The 16,582-nt window shown below is 41.3% G+C and overlaps 2 protein-coding genes across 2 annotated transcripts; both read right to left on the bottom strand.

The window, feature by feature from the left end:
* Nucleotides 1-685: 685 nt before the first annotated feature.
* Nucleotides 686-1,801, bottom strand: LOC124146353 (hyphally regulated cell wall protein 3-like). Its single transcript, XM_046516605.2, has one exon. The coding sequence runs from the start codon at nt 1,799-1,801 to the stop codon at nt 686-688; it is 1,116 nt and encodes a 371-aa protein (XP_046372561.2).
* Nucleotides 1,802-9,047: 7,246 nt separating this feature from the next.
* LOC124145922 (toll-like receptor 4) lies at nt 9,048-14,103 on the bottom strand. The gene is made up of 2 exons (XM_046515901.1): nt 14,015-14,103; nt 9,048-11,847 (listed from the first exon to the last, which is right to left on the bottom strand). Exon 2 carries the CDS (start codon nt 11,792-11,794, stop codon nt 9,650-9,652), a length of 2,145 nt encoding a protein of 714 aa, XP_046371857.1. The 5' UTR covers nt 11,795-11,847; nt 14,015-14,103; the 3' UTR covers nt 9,048-9,649.
* Nucleotides 14,104-16,582: the final 2,479 nt, after the last annotated feature.

Below are 16,582 nucleotides of genomic sequence, written 5' to 3' on the forward strand. Positions count from 1 at the left end.
TTTGACCGTGGAACACAAATGCATGGCGAGAACGCCCCTTGAATTGGAATAATGTAAGATTACCAAAATAATGCATTTTATTAATTAATGATAAAATTAATTATTGATGCCCAAATTCTAGAAGAATTATGGTGAGTTAGAGACCCTTGTGCCTCCAGTTATTGGATAAGTAAAGAATAGATCCAGGAACCCTGGCAGTACAAGACAACTCAATGCATTATATGAACATTTCCCTAGTTAATCAAAACTTTTTGGTCTAGTTTTAGTATCCAAAAAATGTATTTCCATGTAGTGAAGTTATTTTTTTCAGGATCGAGATGCCACAGAATCTATCTCTCCCAACAACTCCACCAATGCAGACTCGTCCTCTGAGTCCGACCGCAATGCTGACGTAGAGTAGGTGTATAGTGTGGAGGACTGGTCCTCTGGATCGGACTGAGATGCTGACGTACAGAAGATTATAGTTTGTAGGACTGGTCCTCTGGATCGGACTGAAATGCTGACGTACAGAAGATTAATAGTGTGGCGGACTGGTCCTCTGGATAGGACTGAGATGCTGACACACAGAAGATTATAGTTTGGAGGACTGGTCCTCTGGATCGGCCTGAAATGCTGACGTACAGAAGATTTATAGTGTGGAGGACTGGTCCTCTGTATCAGACTGAGATGCTGACGTACAGAAGATTTAAAGTGTGGAGGACTGGTCCTCTGTATCAGACTGGGATGCTGATGAGCAGTAGATGTACTGTGTAGAGAACTGGTCCTCGGGTGCGGACTGCGATGCTGACGAGCAGTAGATGTTCTGTGTAGAGAACTGGTCCTCGGGTGCGGACTGCGATGCTGACGAGCAGTAGATGTTCTGTGAAGAGAACCGGTCCTTGGGTGCGGACTGCGATGCTGACGAGCAGTAGATGTTCTGTGAAGAGAACCGGTCCTTGGGTGCGGACTGGGATGCTGACGAGCAGTAGATGTACTGTGTAGAGAACCCGTCCTCGGGTGCGGACTGCGATGCTGACGAGCAGTTGATGTACTGTGTAGAGAATTGGTCCTCGGGTGCGGACTGCGATGCTGACGAGCTGTAGATGTACTGTCTAGAGAACCGGTCCTCGGGTGCGGACTGTGATGCTGACGAGCAGTAGATGTTCTGTGTAGAGAACTGGTCCTCGGGTGCGGACTGCGATGCTGACGAGCAGTGGATGTTCTGTGTAGAGAACCGGTCCTCGGGTGCGGACTGCGATGCTGACGAGCAGTTGATGTACTGTGTAGAGAACCCGTCCTCGGGTGCGGACTGCGATGCTGACGAGCAGTTGATGTACTGTGTAGAGAACTGGTCCTCGGGTGCGGACTGCGATGCTGACGAGCTGTAGATGTACTGTGTAGAGAACCGGTCCTCGGGTGCGGACTGTGATGCTGACGAGCAGTTGATGTACTGTGTAGAGAACCGGTCCTCGGATGCGGAATGCGATGCTGACGAGCAGTAGATGTACTGTGTAGAGAACCGGTCCTCGGGTGCGGACTGCGATGCTGACGAGCAGTAGATGTACTGTGTAGAGAACTGGTCCTCGGATGCGGACTGCGATGCTGACGAGCAGTAGATGTACTGTGTAGAGAACCGGTCCTCGGGTGCGGACTGCGATGCTGACGAGCTGTAGATGTACTGTGTAGAGAACCGGTCCTCGGGTGCGGACTGCAATGCTGACGAGCAGTAGAGGTTCTGTGTAGAGATCTGGTCCTCGGGTGCGGACTGAACACTGAACATATCTCTGTGTTGTGGTTTTTCGGACGCTTGAAAAACATTCATAGTTTTCTCTTAAATCACATGATCAACTTAAAACATCTCATCCAGGGCTTCTATACAACAGGAAATGTGAGTGTAGCAGGTCATATTTTAGATGAGTAATATATGATATGGTAATAATTAAGACTGTCATTAAAATGTCAGGGGCTACTGATACTGAAAGGAGAATGTGCATCATGCTGGTGTATAAATGATTATATCCCCTTGAAAATATATCTGATTTTTAGGCCAAAGTATTTTGTCAATAATATGTATTTGTAAGATGGCAAATGTGGGATAGATTTCAGGAATACTGAGAAGTATATTTGCAAATTCCGACCAATGGCATTACAAGACATTCCTGCGTTATGCATGCCGATTATTTGCCACCATGTGGCGTTTGATAATCGTATTCGTGCCATGGTCACACAATGTCATGGAATAACTGTTTAAAACCGAGATTAAGAAAGCAATTTTAACGTTTGAATATACTGCTTTTAGAGATACTCGAGGGTAGCATGATGCACGGGCATACCATACATGGCACGTGAGCTTCTGTCACACATGACTGATAACATCATCTCGAGAAAACATCATTCTTCCTGTAATTATATCTTTCATGACTGTTACAAATATTGGGACCAAACAATAATGAAATAAATTAGGGTGTGCTTAACTTTTGTCTTTGTGTATATGATTTTTCTACTTTTTATGTTAAAATGGTGGCCTTATTACTGTGTTTATTGGATGCTGGAATGTTACTGCATGAATCACGCATGTATTCAGACGATAACAGATTAAATATGTTACAAAACAAATTGCTATTTTTCATTCTGATTTATTCATTTAGTTTGGTTGAGTCTTCTTGATAAGTGTGGGATTGGTTCCATCTGAAGTAGTCATACAATAACCATCAACTGAAGGGTATTCCAGGGTCAAATTGACACCCAGTAACTTGTGCTTGTGAAGTCAACAAGAATGGATTAGATGGAGAGAGGCTCTGTGGCTTGGCCTATTGTGATATCATGGCCAAATGGCGTAGATTGTGGCTCATGTTTTCAGACACTGGTTTGCCCGATACAGACTTGATTATTACAGTTCGTTGTGAACTATCGGGAATATTGCTACTTGCAGTATAAAACAATATTCACACATACACTATTTCCATACCTGGTCAAATAAGGCATTCCTGCTCTCATCCTGTGTTTTAAGTGCAGGTTAAGGCACAATTCCTGAAGATAGGCAACATGATGTAGTGTATGAGGGAAAGGAAGCGATGGAAAGCCAGAGGTCTGACACCTAAAGTTCGCTCATCGATGGCTTAAAGTTCAAGGAGCAACCAAGCAGGAGTGCTTTTATGTCCCTCAGAAGCCACGAAAATCAAATAAGTCAATATAATATCAAATATGTCAATATAATATTAAACATGTCAATATAATTTCAAAAATGTCAACATGAGATTTCGGAGATAACGAGCAGTTTTCGCCCTCGATTATGAACACGAGAATTTGTTCAATCATACAGGTGTAAGTGGGCTTAAAAAAAAAAAGCTTATTAATTTATATCATATATGTTTCCATCCTTCCAGTATTCATGCCTTACATTTACAAAGATTCATTTTAAGAATCTCCCCTTTCATAAATCTGACGCCAGTTTAGTTTTTTTAATGAACTACCATACAGTGGATGGGTTGGAAGCTCAGGAACAGAACCACTTTAAGAAACATTTATGCAGGCATGACAGGGTTCTATACACTGATGTTAGCGGTTTATAGATATATACACGGATTAAGAATGCTTGTCAGGACAATAAGAGGTGGTAATACCATAAACCCAAACAAAACAACAGATAGTCACAGGAGGTTTCCAAGAGGATTAATAATATTGTTTTGCTAATTTATGATCATGAATTTGCGTACATATTTTTTTAAAATTGGTATTTAATTTCAATTAATAATGTGATTAGCACTTACTTATTTCCATATATAAATGCAAGTTAATTTCTTCAGATCACTGTGCCACATGCATGTGCTTATTTTCACTGGGCGAGATACATTTACACTGGCAATATTTGTTCCAGAAGAAACTAATTTCACGTGGGGCTGATCAGCGCTGACATTTGCATTTTACATGTAAAGATAAATATAATTATTATATACTGAAATATAGATTGTTTTATTTTCTTGGGTAGAGAATCACACAGGATATTGTATAACTTTGTTTTGGGTACAAAGTCACATGCATACAATTGAATGACCTGAAAGTAACAATAGATACCAGATGAAGAGACAGTTCCGGACACGAGGACCGGCACGTGCTATCCATGGTTACAACACAACAAGAGAACAATGGATGGGTATACAGTGTTGAAATATGGCAGACCAGTGTTGTCAAAGCACATTGCTCTCGAACAATATATAAAGGGGAACCCGTTCTGATACAAAATAGTGTTTTGTATAATATCATTGTGAGAATTGTAGACCTTTTAACATCTACTAATGAAGCGTAGACAGTTTGGTCCTTTCAAAACCAACATTAATGTGACGTAAAGTGGCAGAAACATGAAATGACTGAAACTGCTAATTTGTCAACTAACACTGTTAAATTCACCTCACGGACATCGTTGTGGCAAACGTCTTTGATCCCTCTGCTGAAGACGGGATGTTACTAAGACACTGTTCTTTTTTGTGTGTTTGACCAGCCAGTTCAGTGATTGACATCGGTCCACACTTTTGGGATACGGTGACACACAGCCTTATCACCACTACACACGAAGTCGCCTCCTACAACAACAATATGTTGCTGGGGACCTATATTTCTCACCTAGAATCCCCACGGGGAGACAAGCCTAGGTTGCTGGGGACCCATGTTCTTACCCGGATTCCCCACGGGGAGACAAGCATAGGTTGCTGGCGTCCTATATTTATCACCCGGAATCCCCACGGGGAGACAAGCATAGGTTGCTGGGGACCTATATTTCTTACCCGGAATCCCTACGGGGAGACAATCATAGGTTGCTTGGGACCCATAATCTTACTCGGAATCCCCACGGGGAGACAATCATAGGTTGCTGGGGACCCATAATCTTACTCGGAATCCCCACGGGGAGACAATCATAGGTTGCTGGGGACCCATATTCTTACCCGGAATCCCCACGGGGAGACAAGCATACGAGGGGCGTTCAATAAGTTTTGCAGCTTCAATATAAGACCTCGTCGCAGAATATCTTTTGCACTTGTATTTTTCAGTATAATCTCCATTCACCTCAAAACACTTATTCCCATTTGTCCTTCAACCTTTTAATACCACTTTTATAGAAATCCGCAGATTTGCCCTCTAACCACGCCTCTGTGGCAGTCCTCGTCATCCTGGAAGCGTCTTCCACGTAGGGCAGATTTCATTTGCCGGAACAGGAAATAGTCACTGGGGGTCTGTCTGGGCTGTAGGGTTGGTGATTTAACTGTTCGAATCCACATTCACATATAGCAGCCTGTGCAATTCTCGACTTGTGAACCGGAGCAAAAGTAGAATACCACGTGTTAACATCCCACGGCGTTTCTGGCGAATAGATTTTCGCAATTCTTTCATTACATTAACATAATACTGTCGATTTTGTAGTTTTTGGTGGCATGTAATCAATCAGTAGTATGCCTCTTGCATCCCAAAATATGATGGCCATTACCTTGCCAGCCGATGGTTGAGTGCGAAACTTCCTTGGAGGCGGAGAATTGGGGTGCTTCCATTGCATGGATTCCAATTTAGTTTCTGGGTCCCAGTGGTGGATCCACGTTTCATCACCTGTCACTAGACGAGAAAGAAATCCGGCTTCATCAGCAGTAAAGAGATCCAGGAGGTCTCGACAACTTTCAGTTCTCTGATGGGGATCTCGAGCTCTGAGGTTTCTAGGTACCCATCTTGCAGATATCTTGGACATACCAAGATGCTCATGAATAATGGTTCCAACAGTTCCAACTGATATTTGGAATTCCCTAGAAAGTTCAGATACTTTCACTCGTCGTCAGACAAAAATCTTCTTTCTATAACAGCAATGGTTTCCGGTTGGAAGGCATCTGAAGGCCTGCCTGACCTTGGGTCATCGTCTAGGGACTCCCTATCCCTTTTAAACTGTAGAGACCAACGGCAAACTTTTGAATAGTCAGGAGCATCCTTACCCATCACTTTACACATGCGATCATGGATTTCTTTTGCTTTGCATCCCTCCTTGGTAAGGAATTTTATTACAGGGCCTTGTTCATGTTTGAGATAATTCATGATTGTCACCACCCTCAGATGAATGAAGCCATCACATCTAACTTATTGTTGTGTCTGGAACTTGTTATGACACATGTCAACCTGATGTTATGACTATTGTCACACCTGACATTGTTTGTGTAAACACAAATGCCCAAGTTGCAAAACTTATTGAACGCCCCCCGTAGGTTGCTGGGGACCTTTCTAACCCGGAATCCCCACGGTGAGACAAGCATAGGTTGCTGGGGACCTATATTCTTACCCGGAATCCCCAAGGGTGAAACAATGTTCAGATGTAACGTTAAACTTTAGTCAATGATTAGAGATTATATTTTTCTAGAATGTGTTTGACTAGTTTGGCCTCTCATACGTCTCAGTGACAGATGTATCATTTCCTTTAACTGTTGCAAGGAAACGGAAGCCATTATTGTCCCTACTTCGCTGATCCTCGCCTAACTCTTGTGAACCATTGTATTATAACCGAGCTGGTGTAAATGACCCAAATAAGACTAGGTGCACAGTAATAGTTGTTAGTCGTGAGGCGACGTGTCCTCTTTGCACTTTGTTTATTAATTTTCTTCTTTCAAAACTCTATTCTAAACAATAGGTGGTGGCAAAATGAGGAGAGCTCGTCAAATACTTGAATCGGTGGTCGAAATAAACATAAAATTAGACCCTTCAGCTTTTTATTTGTATTTGTATGAAATGGCGAAAAGTTCTCTATTTTCATTTTTGTTAAATGTGACAAGGTGTTGGTTGGTTTGTTGTTTAACGCCGCACTCAGCAATATTCCAGCTATATGACGGCGGTCTGTAAATAATCGAGTCTGGACCAGACAATCCAGTGATTGACATCATGAGCATCGATCCACGCAATTGGGATCGATGACATGCATCAACCAAGTCAGCGAGCCTGACCACCCGATCCCGTTAGTCGCCTTTTACGACAAGCATAGTCACCTTTTACGGCAAGCATGGGTTGCTGAAGACCTATTCTAACCCGGAATCTTCACGGGTCAAATGTGACAGGAATACCGAGTGCGGTCTTAAGCAACAAAAATAGAAAAGATCGCCCAACTTTGTGTCTGACGTTTTACATATCGTCAATTCCTACCCAAAACAGTTGTGTTTACTCATCTGTAAACTACAATCACATAAACTAAAATAGCCATTTGTGAATTGAATGCTCAGCTAATTAATAAATATGCTAATAGCATGATGATTCCAATTTGAAAAAAACCCCGGAAATAGCGTAAAACAGACGATAAGAGATTATAGGCTAAATCGTCACTCAAACGAAAAATTTTCACCACTAAGCGCTTCCTTCTTTGATTATTTAATTGCTTTACCGGTCTTTTCTGTCTGCTCATCCCTTCGATTACCGCGTCTTATCTTATGCCAAGCATAATTAACACCATAGGAGAAACCCAGGATGTTTGTGATAAAATCTAGTTACAGACATTAATTGTTAATTTAATAATTCACAATGTCAACAACAAAGGTGCACCTCTCAACAATGTACAGTAAACAACTACGGTTATAACGAACTCAAAGGGACCACTAATTTTAGTTCGTAATAACCGTAGTTCGCTATAAGCATATATACAGCATATATACATCAAATCGCCGGGACTAAAAATAAGTTCGCTATATCCGTCAGTTCGTTATAAGCGTGTTCGTTATAAACGTAGTCTACTGTATATACAACAGTGTTGTCTGGTCTCTGATGGGCCAACTTTTCAGCTTCAGCTGCTCTTGAACAGACAAGGTATTCTTACTTGATAATCCTCTAATTAGCCAACACAGTATATAGTGCAGCCGTTTCGAGTAGAAAGTGTGCACTTTGTGATGAAGCCATGAAACTACAGATGTAGGTTATGACATTTTAAATATTTTAAGGTATGGGGCCATCCAAAATAAATGCAATATGGCCGCCACGGAGGAATGATTTCTTGTGTATCTCGTGTGAACCTAAATACATTATGAAAAAGGAACATTTTGGAATGTATTGACCAACAGTACATCTGTCAAGTACATAACTATATTTTGATAGAGCATTTATCTTAATTTAGGTAATCTAAAGTGTTGAATAAATATGCATTTCTTTCTTCTTCGGCACATCTTTATGATATACATAATTAAAGCCAATTAACTGTACCGATATTACATAAATTTTGCAATGAAATTTGTATTTATTGAAATTTGTGGTACATATGTTTTAGTTGGCTTGTGACAAGGAAATGCGATCACAGTCGCCACCACATCTGGTGCCACAACACATTTACACCTTCCTCTGCAACCCCTCTCAGACCTACCACTACATCTTAAATACTCTCCTGGAATGCTATGATATTGACTTCACGTATCTATGGGAAAATGGATATTCGCAACTTGTCCTTTAACAGACACACTTGACGTCACCAGTCATCGTAACTATATATTGGTACATACCACTTAACACAGAAACACAGTCGTGTTACAAACACTAGCTTAAGCCCATAAACCAAATCACATGATTTATTCAAAATCAATGAATGTTTAAAAATGTCACTAAACAGGTTTCTAAAACGATACTAAGTTTTGAATAATACCTTTAAAAAGTGTTATCTATCTGTACTTTTTAATTGACATTATTCTTAATAAGGAATGATGATTTATGTAAATGTACTTAAGAAGAAACACCACGTACTCCCTGTGGCTATACCCTCTCTCAGTATCCCATTCTCTTTCAGGCGACTAACGGGATCGGGTGGTCAGGCTCGCTGAATTGGTTGATGCATGTCATCGATCCAAATTGCGTGAATCGATGCTCATGCTATCAGTCACTGGATTGTCTTGTCCAGACTCGAGTATTCACAGACTGCCATCATATAGCTGGAATATTGCTGAGTGCGGCGTTAAACAACAAACAAACAAAACAAATAAACTTTGCTCTCAGAAGCTTTCTTATCATAATGTCAACACTGGGAATGTTATCGTCACATTTTGTTTGCGACAATGATGGATGACAATGAATAACGATGAAGTTCTCAGATGTTTTATTTACACAAGTGCTTTACATAAAATATTATTCTTCCCCGCCCTGAAGGCGGGGAAGTATACGGGAAAGGTCAATTTTATAGCATGTCTGTCGACATGTTGGTTTATTTGAAATTTCAAGCCACGCCGTTACCGAAACAAAACATACAAATCATGTGCGTGAAATGTTGATGCTATTCAAGAAGGTTGGACCTTGAATGGAGCAGCACAAGATCAGACACTATCTACATGCAGGGGTATTTGGATACGGATCAAGAACTGACCACAAAGGGTCACTAGTCAGTTGCAGGAATATCCAGGGGCATGTAACACAGTACATACATGGACTGGTATTATGCTGCCGGACCTTATCCAATGCTGAAGAGTTAGACAATTGTATGTAGATATAACAGATATTAATAAATAGTGCCAATGTGCATTTGATTGAACACATATTGTAATATCAGCATGGTAATATTAAAACAAAAATATTTGTCTCTATAACTGTAAATATATGCCTGTCCTCAACTATGTGACTGCTCAAATCTACCATTGCTTCTGGCAGCTTTGCTGTGAGGGGACATCGTCTTGTGATCAAAGTAATTCTATATCTTCAGACTCATTCCCAGGCGATCCCAGAAGAACTGTCTGTCCCTCTCTTCCTCCGGCCACTTGATGTACGTCGTCGTCTGCAGTAGAGCATACAGTGATGACGTCATGTTCCGGTCCTCCATGTCCTCCAGGAGAACCACCACTAAGTAACCCTCCTTCTTCTCTAGAGAGCGTTTCTGGATGAGAGTCAGCTCAAACTGACACCACGGACTTTGGCTGAAATAGTTTGAAAGCACAAGAAAAACTTGTCTACTGTTTTCCAGACTGTTGACAATATTGTCAACTATGTAGCGACCGGGGATGAAATCTCTCTCATGAATACATAACTTCAGATTAGCTTCCTCTTCAATTTTAGGGATCAGATCATTCCGTACCCATCTGGAATCATCTTCACAATATAAAACAAAGGCATCATAGATGAATCTCCCCGGTTCCTCATCGCATGCTAGCCTGTTCCTGTATCTCAACATATAGATGTAATAACGTATGTGCCAGCGCCATCGATAGCCAAAGGATAGAACCAATATGAACAGAATGAGTGTTCCGGATGCACCAAATATTACAGGAAACATCACCTGTGACACACGACAGATCTGTTCAGATAAATGAGCATCGATGAGACGAATTTTGTCTCTGTGCTTCGGATACGTACATGTATAACCCTGTGGGTAATCTATAAACTTCGTGTGCTCATGCATTATCCACTGGATAAACCAGAGGTTGGTACAAATGCAGGACAGCTCATTGTAAGCAAGGTTCACGTTAAAGAGTTGGTGTCTCAACTCGCGAGGGAACGTTGCTTCAATCAAGACTGTGATGGAGTTCTTGCTGAGGTTAATGTATTTGAGTTTCTTCAACTTGTTGAACAGTCCAGGGTTTAGCTCGGATATTCTGTTTTGATGTAGGTCGATTGTCTCGAGTTGGGTGAGATTATTTGCAACGACACTTGGGAACCGATACAGCTCGCACTGTGCCATCTTAAGGTGCCGTAACATGTGCAGAGTCCCAAGAAAGCCTTCCATAAAGGTCTTGTTTGCATATGGCATGTTATTGTAGGAAATGTCCAGTCTATCTAATCTGGTGCATCCCACCAAGGCTTTCATGCTAGTTACCACATGGAATTCTCCGTGAAGGTTGGTAAGAGCAAGATCTCTTAATGCAGTGGTATTGAATGCAAACTCGTCTATGTGAGGATTAGCGTTACTTTGACTCATAATGGTACTCAAAACATTATCTAAGGTGATACTTAAAGGCCAATGGAAATGAGAAAATGTATTTGTATAGATCCTAACGACATCGTTTCTGGTAGAATATAGGAAGTTCAGCTTCGCCAGACACTGAAAGCTTGAAGGTGACATGCATCTAATAAGGTTGTTACTTAAATCTAAGTATGTCAACTGGGAGGTGTGCCCGTCAACACAAAAGCGGGGAATTTCGGATAGAAGATTTGCACGCATATCCAGTTTTCGCAATTGAAATGGCACCTGACCTTCTGTCTCAGTGAGCCCATTATACCCCACATATAGATATACTAGGGATTTAAGTACATGGAACACTGAAAGGTTCAAACTCCTAATATGATTGGTGTTCAAAGATAAACCCTTAAGCTTTAAATGCGCCAATCCACCAATAAATTCTTCTGAAACGTTAGTAATTTCGTTGTTGTCGCTGATCTTAAGTGTATAAACTGTGTCCTGTAAACTATAAAATGCATATTGAAGGTCCATTTGAGGAATATCGTTTACACTTAGATCCAAAAGCTGCAGATGAACCAGGTCCTCAAAAGCATCACTTGTTACGTGTAGTATACTGTTATTTCTCAGAAGTAACACTCTCAGGGACAGATTGGTTATGTTGCCAAAAGTCTCTCGGCTTATGCTCCCAAGGAGGTTGGATGAGAAGTTCAGGAATTTTGTTGATGGAGGCAATTCTGGAATATATACAAGTTTCACCCCATTGTCTACACAACGAACACACTCAGATCCACACCAACATAAATTATCGCAGCATCGCTCGTACACCACGTGGCCACAGTTTTCTGTGTCTGTTTGTTCAACAGCCCACCGCGCTGCTGGAGCTGTTGACAGTACCAAACAGAGCTGTAAACATAGATTCGTTGCGAAACGTGATGTCATCATTAGAGATTGTCACTTATCGGTAGGCGGAGTCCAGTCTTTCATCTTAACTGAAACTGAATAAAACATAATCTTTAAAGAAACTACTCAAGCACAATATTTTAAAAAAATGTATGTTTGTCTATTTGTTGTTTACCAGTGCACTCAGCAACGTTCCAGCTATATGCGGCAGTTGGTAAATCTTTGAGCATGGATTAGACAATCCAGTGATTGATATTGTGAGCAACGATCCACGCTGTCGGAGTACGATAACACGCACTCAACCAAGTTATCAAACCTGACCAGACAGTCCAATGATTGACATCATGAGCATCTTCGCAATTGGGATACAATGGCATACACCAACCAAATAAGCGAGCTTGTCCACCCGACTCCGTTAGTCGCCTCTTGCAACAAACATGGGACATTCTGAGGACAATTCTAACCCGGATCTTTATGGTAGATGTGTTAAACAGCTTTATCACAGATACATGAGCTGTCCCTTTAATCAAAGGTATCAAAACGTATTTATGCTTTCATTGATTTGCGGCAGAAAACTAGAGGTCATTCCAGTGCCTTGTGTTGTCTTTTAGCCTTCCCTGATACAGCGTATCCACGCTAACCCATTTGTACATGTTTCAAACAGATGAGAAACTGTACAGATTTTTCTTAAATATGTCATTTCTATTTTCTTTTGTTTACTTATTGTTTGCCTTTATTTGACAGCGACATTGCTCTTTTAAGCTAAGCTATCACTTTCAAACTATTTCTAAATTGAAAGTAACCACAAACGTGTTTATCATGTTTCTATTTGAATATCACACAGCTAAAATGTTAAAGCAAACTTAGCATACTCCAGTTTAATGTCATCTTTAAAGATATATAGATTATCTTGACATCTTCGAGTAAATAGTAGCGGGGTTGCCTAGTGGTTGAAGTGTTCGCTCGTCAAGCCGAAGGCCCGGGTTCGATTCCCCACAGTACAATTGTGTACAATGTGTGAAGCCTATTTCTGGAGTCCCCCGCCGTCATATTGCTGAAGTTGTCCTAAAAGCTTCGTAAGAAACATACTCACTCACTCACTCATTCGAATGAATACCGAATGCGAAGGATTGCTTTCATACACCAAACCAAGGTTACACCCAGCATATGATCAGCTACTATTTGCGTGTTGAGTAGCAGAAATCGAAAAAAACAAACCATTTAACAGTTATAAGGACAATGCTTTTTGTTTTATGTTAGGAGATGATTAACTTGTGAAGTATAGGATACGAGGGGTGATTGACCAGTTCTGAACCTCACATAGAAAGACTTGACCTAGACATTAAAATTATTTATTTATCAACATAATTCCTTTTCACATTAAGACACCTTTGCCAACGACGGGAAGCGATGAAAGTGGTGAAACACAGGTTTCATCCATAGTCACAAATTCTTGCAAAAACCTTTCTGGATCAGCTTCAAACAGAGCTAGATTGTTGCGAAACATGTTGTTCGTGGTATGTTAATGATTAGATGTCAGAAGTTTTGGAGCCAAACGAGCTGATACTTTTTCGTTGCCAAAGTTTCTGTGATAATGGAATGTACTCTCCCCTGGGAAATGCCAACTGAACCAGCAATATTGACTCAAGTTTTACTGGATATACCTCTCCCATCACGTAATATCCACAACGAAAGATATAACTAATACCTAATTCCTTCTTTGTGAAGCTTATCAGTCAACCCCCTTAACTATTAAATTATACTGGTATCCATAATAGATGAGGATGTGTCCTCAACCAAATCGAGTGGTTGACAGCCAAACGTCACAATCACCAGGGTATGGGTGGTCATGTGGCCTAATTCCCCTAAATTCACTGTGCGGGGTTGTGTCCCCGCTAAACATAACTCACTCACTCACAGTCATCTGTCAAGGTCACCACAAGCACCATCATTATATATAAATAGGTAATGGTTATCCTAATTACACGAGAGACTGTACCGATTTTTTTTTTAACCCCAGAATCATCCTTTTGTAAAAATTATGGAATGAATGATGACATCTCAGTATATGGATGAATATTAATTTCAGTTTGGAAAGCTGTCGACTAACTCTTTAATATTAAGCTGAATGACACCATCGTATTCCATTTTTGTTTTTGTTTTCACATGGTGGAAATGTCGTGAGGTAATAACCTTTGTAGATGTTTCAATATATATTAAGATAAACCTATTCAATTATATGAATATATTGTTCATCCTTACCTGCCGCTTGAGATGGAGCAGGCCACGACCATCAGATGGTAACATCCCTTGTCCCAATGCATAGAAGGAAAGTTGAATGCAACACCAGGATATTAATTGCTTTCGTTTTGAAATATGGACGACCAGCATGGCCAAATCAGATTCAGTGCATGGAACGACGTTTAAGGGGCATTACTACATTATTACTACATCCGTATGGTTCGTTTTTTCGTCAATCTCCATATGGCTTTTTCATAGATTTGGTACTTAAATCTCAGTGTTACTTAAGTGGGTGAGTTGACTGGGTTTGATGCGGGTTGCAATAGTGAGATCACGACGCGCCCCATGTGGGGGAAAAATAGCCTCCTAAGTGAAATCCAAGAGCAGGGGTACGGTGCTGGCAAACTAAGGATCACAGGCGTCCTGATTCTTTGATTCGAGTCAATATCAGCGGATGCTGGCGTGGTTGGGGGCGCAACTCTTCGCATCGTGTTTCGGCGACACTCACCAATTGTTAACCCGTACCACTATATAAAATAAGAACTATACATGTATTATATGATCTTGAGATGTCTTTACTGGTGTTACTCTTTTGTTTTTTTTATGTTTTTTAAAAGTATCTGAGTGAGGTGAATATTGTTTAATGCCGCAGTCAGCAGTATTCCTGCAATATCAATGCGGCGTGTAAACACAAGCATCTTGACCAGCCAACCAGAGACAGGAGACTCGAGCAAGGATCCACCACATCGGGGCCAGGTCTGACCGATCCGTGAAGATTCCGAATTGGTCTTCATCAACCATGCTTGTCGTAAGAGGCGACCAACGGGATCCGGTGGTCAGGCTCGCTGACTTGATGCATGTCATCGTATCCCAATTGAGTAGATCGATGCTCTTGATATCAATCATTGGATCGTCTGGACCAGACTCGATGATTTACAGCAGCCCGCCATCATATAGCTGGAATATTGCTGAGTGCGGCGTTAAACAACAAACAAACAAACAAACAGCACAGGGGATACGAATTGAGGGGCCTCAAGTGACGGGCCCATGCACCTATAGTGGTGAGGTGGTCAGACTTGTTTATTTAACGCCACACTCAGCAATATTACAGCTATATGACGGCTGTCTGTAAATAATCAATCAGATCTTTCCCCTATGCGCTACTTCGTCGTGAGAGAATCTTATGATCCTTTCTAAATCACAGATTCGACATGTTTAAGATTATATGTTTCTCAGGGCCATACCCGTGTTTCTCAACAGTGGTAACGACGACCTGCATCACAGGAGCTGACACGCCGTGATAGAAACTTTTTCAATTAATATTGACGCTGAGATCATATTCAAGATTATGAAAATGTTTTGGCTGCTTCATCCTCCCATACATACTACACCAGCATTTGACGACCTCTGACCCTCTCGGTCATACAGGATACACCACAGGATACACCACAGAATGCACTCCACAGGTCTCTATCAGGTCATGTATATCTTGACAATGTCACGGCATACCAAGTCAGGGTGAACAATGTATTGTTGAGTTGAACATATCGAAATACCAGGAAGAAGGAATAAGGGCATAGGGACCGACCGTTTGCTATTTTGGAGAGGGTGGGGGCGTTGACTTGGATTTTAATGAAAAAGATAAAATGTCCCCGAAAATTCTGAAAGAGCTAATTATGCTTCAGATTGTTAAAAGAAATTGTCTGCTACAAAAATGACCATGTTGCAAGGTGAATTTCTGCAAATAATATTCAGGCACATAGTTTTAATTAAAAAAATATCTGAGGGCCCGTCTGCCCGCCAGGACATAGCTATAATTCTCAATTCTGCAACTGCCACCCCCTCCACTAGACATGACAACGAATCGCCCTGTTATCATAAGACATTTTACTGGGAGGACAAGCTGAATGTTCCGGGCGACACAAACACTGAAGTTTGAAATCAAGGGTATTGCTTCTGGCTTGACATGGGAACAGGCTACAAAATGCAAAAACAACGACCCAAATATATGGTATTGCCAAGCACCAGAAACCGTTCCAAATCCCCAAGAGACGGAACCAAGGGGTCAAAACGAGGAAACAAGGGTTGTGGTCAGGGTCCTACTTCACACAGGGAAAATGTTAACTATTAACAATAACGGTTGTGCCAACGACACAGGCGGCTTGATTTTTATGTGAATGTCTCAGGACTTGTACAGACACTAACTGAGTGTGAATCGCTACCAGATATGAACTCTTCTGACATTACTGGATTGACAGAGGCATGGACTAAAGGTGTTAAGATTCAGCATACGTTCTCTGATTATGTTATGTTTAATAGACTAACTGACAAGATACCAAGCAAAGGGAGATTATCAGGAAGGGCATAGTAATGATTTGTTTGTTTATTGTTTAACGTCGCACTCAGCAAAATTCCAGCTGTATGACGGCGGTCTGTAAATAATCGAGTCTGGACCAGACAATCCAGTGATTGACATCATGAGCATCGACCCACGCAATTGGGATACGATGACATGCATCAACCAAGCCAGCGAGCCCGACCACCTGATCCCGTTAGTCGCCTCTTACGACAACCATGGTCGCCTTTGAC

This window comes from Haliotis rufescens, unplaced genomic scaffold (assembly GCF_023055435.1).
Source record: "Haliotis rufescens isolate VD_foot unplaced genomic scaffold, xgHalRufe1.0.p SCAF_3, whole genome shotgun sequence".
In the NCBI taxonomy this organism is placed as follows: domain Eukaryota; kingdom Metazoa; phylum Mollusca; class Gastropoda; order Lepetellida; family Haliotidae; genus Haliotis; species Haliotis rufescens.

Excerpts from the sequence above, each read along its gene's own strand:
- LOC124146353 (XM_046516605.2), bottom strand. The coding sequence starts at position 1,801 with ATGAATGTTTTTCAAGCGTCCGAAAAACCACAACACAGAGATATGTTC.
- LOC124145922 (XM_046515901.1), bottom strand. The coding sequence starts at position 11,794 with ATGATGACATCACGTTTCGCAACGAATCTATGTTTACAGCTCTGTTTG.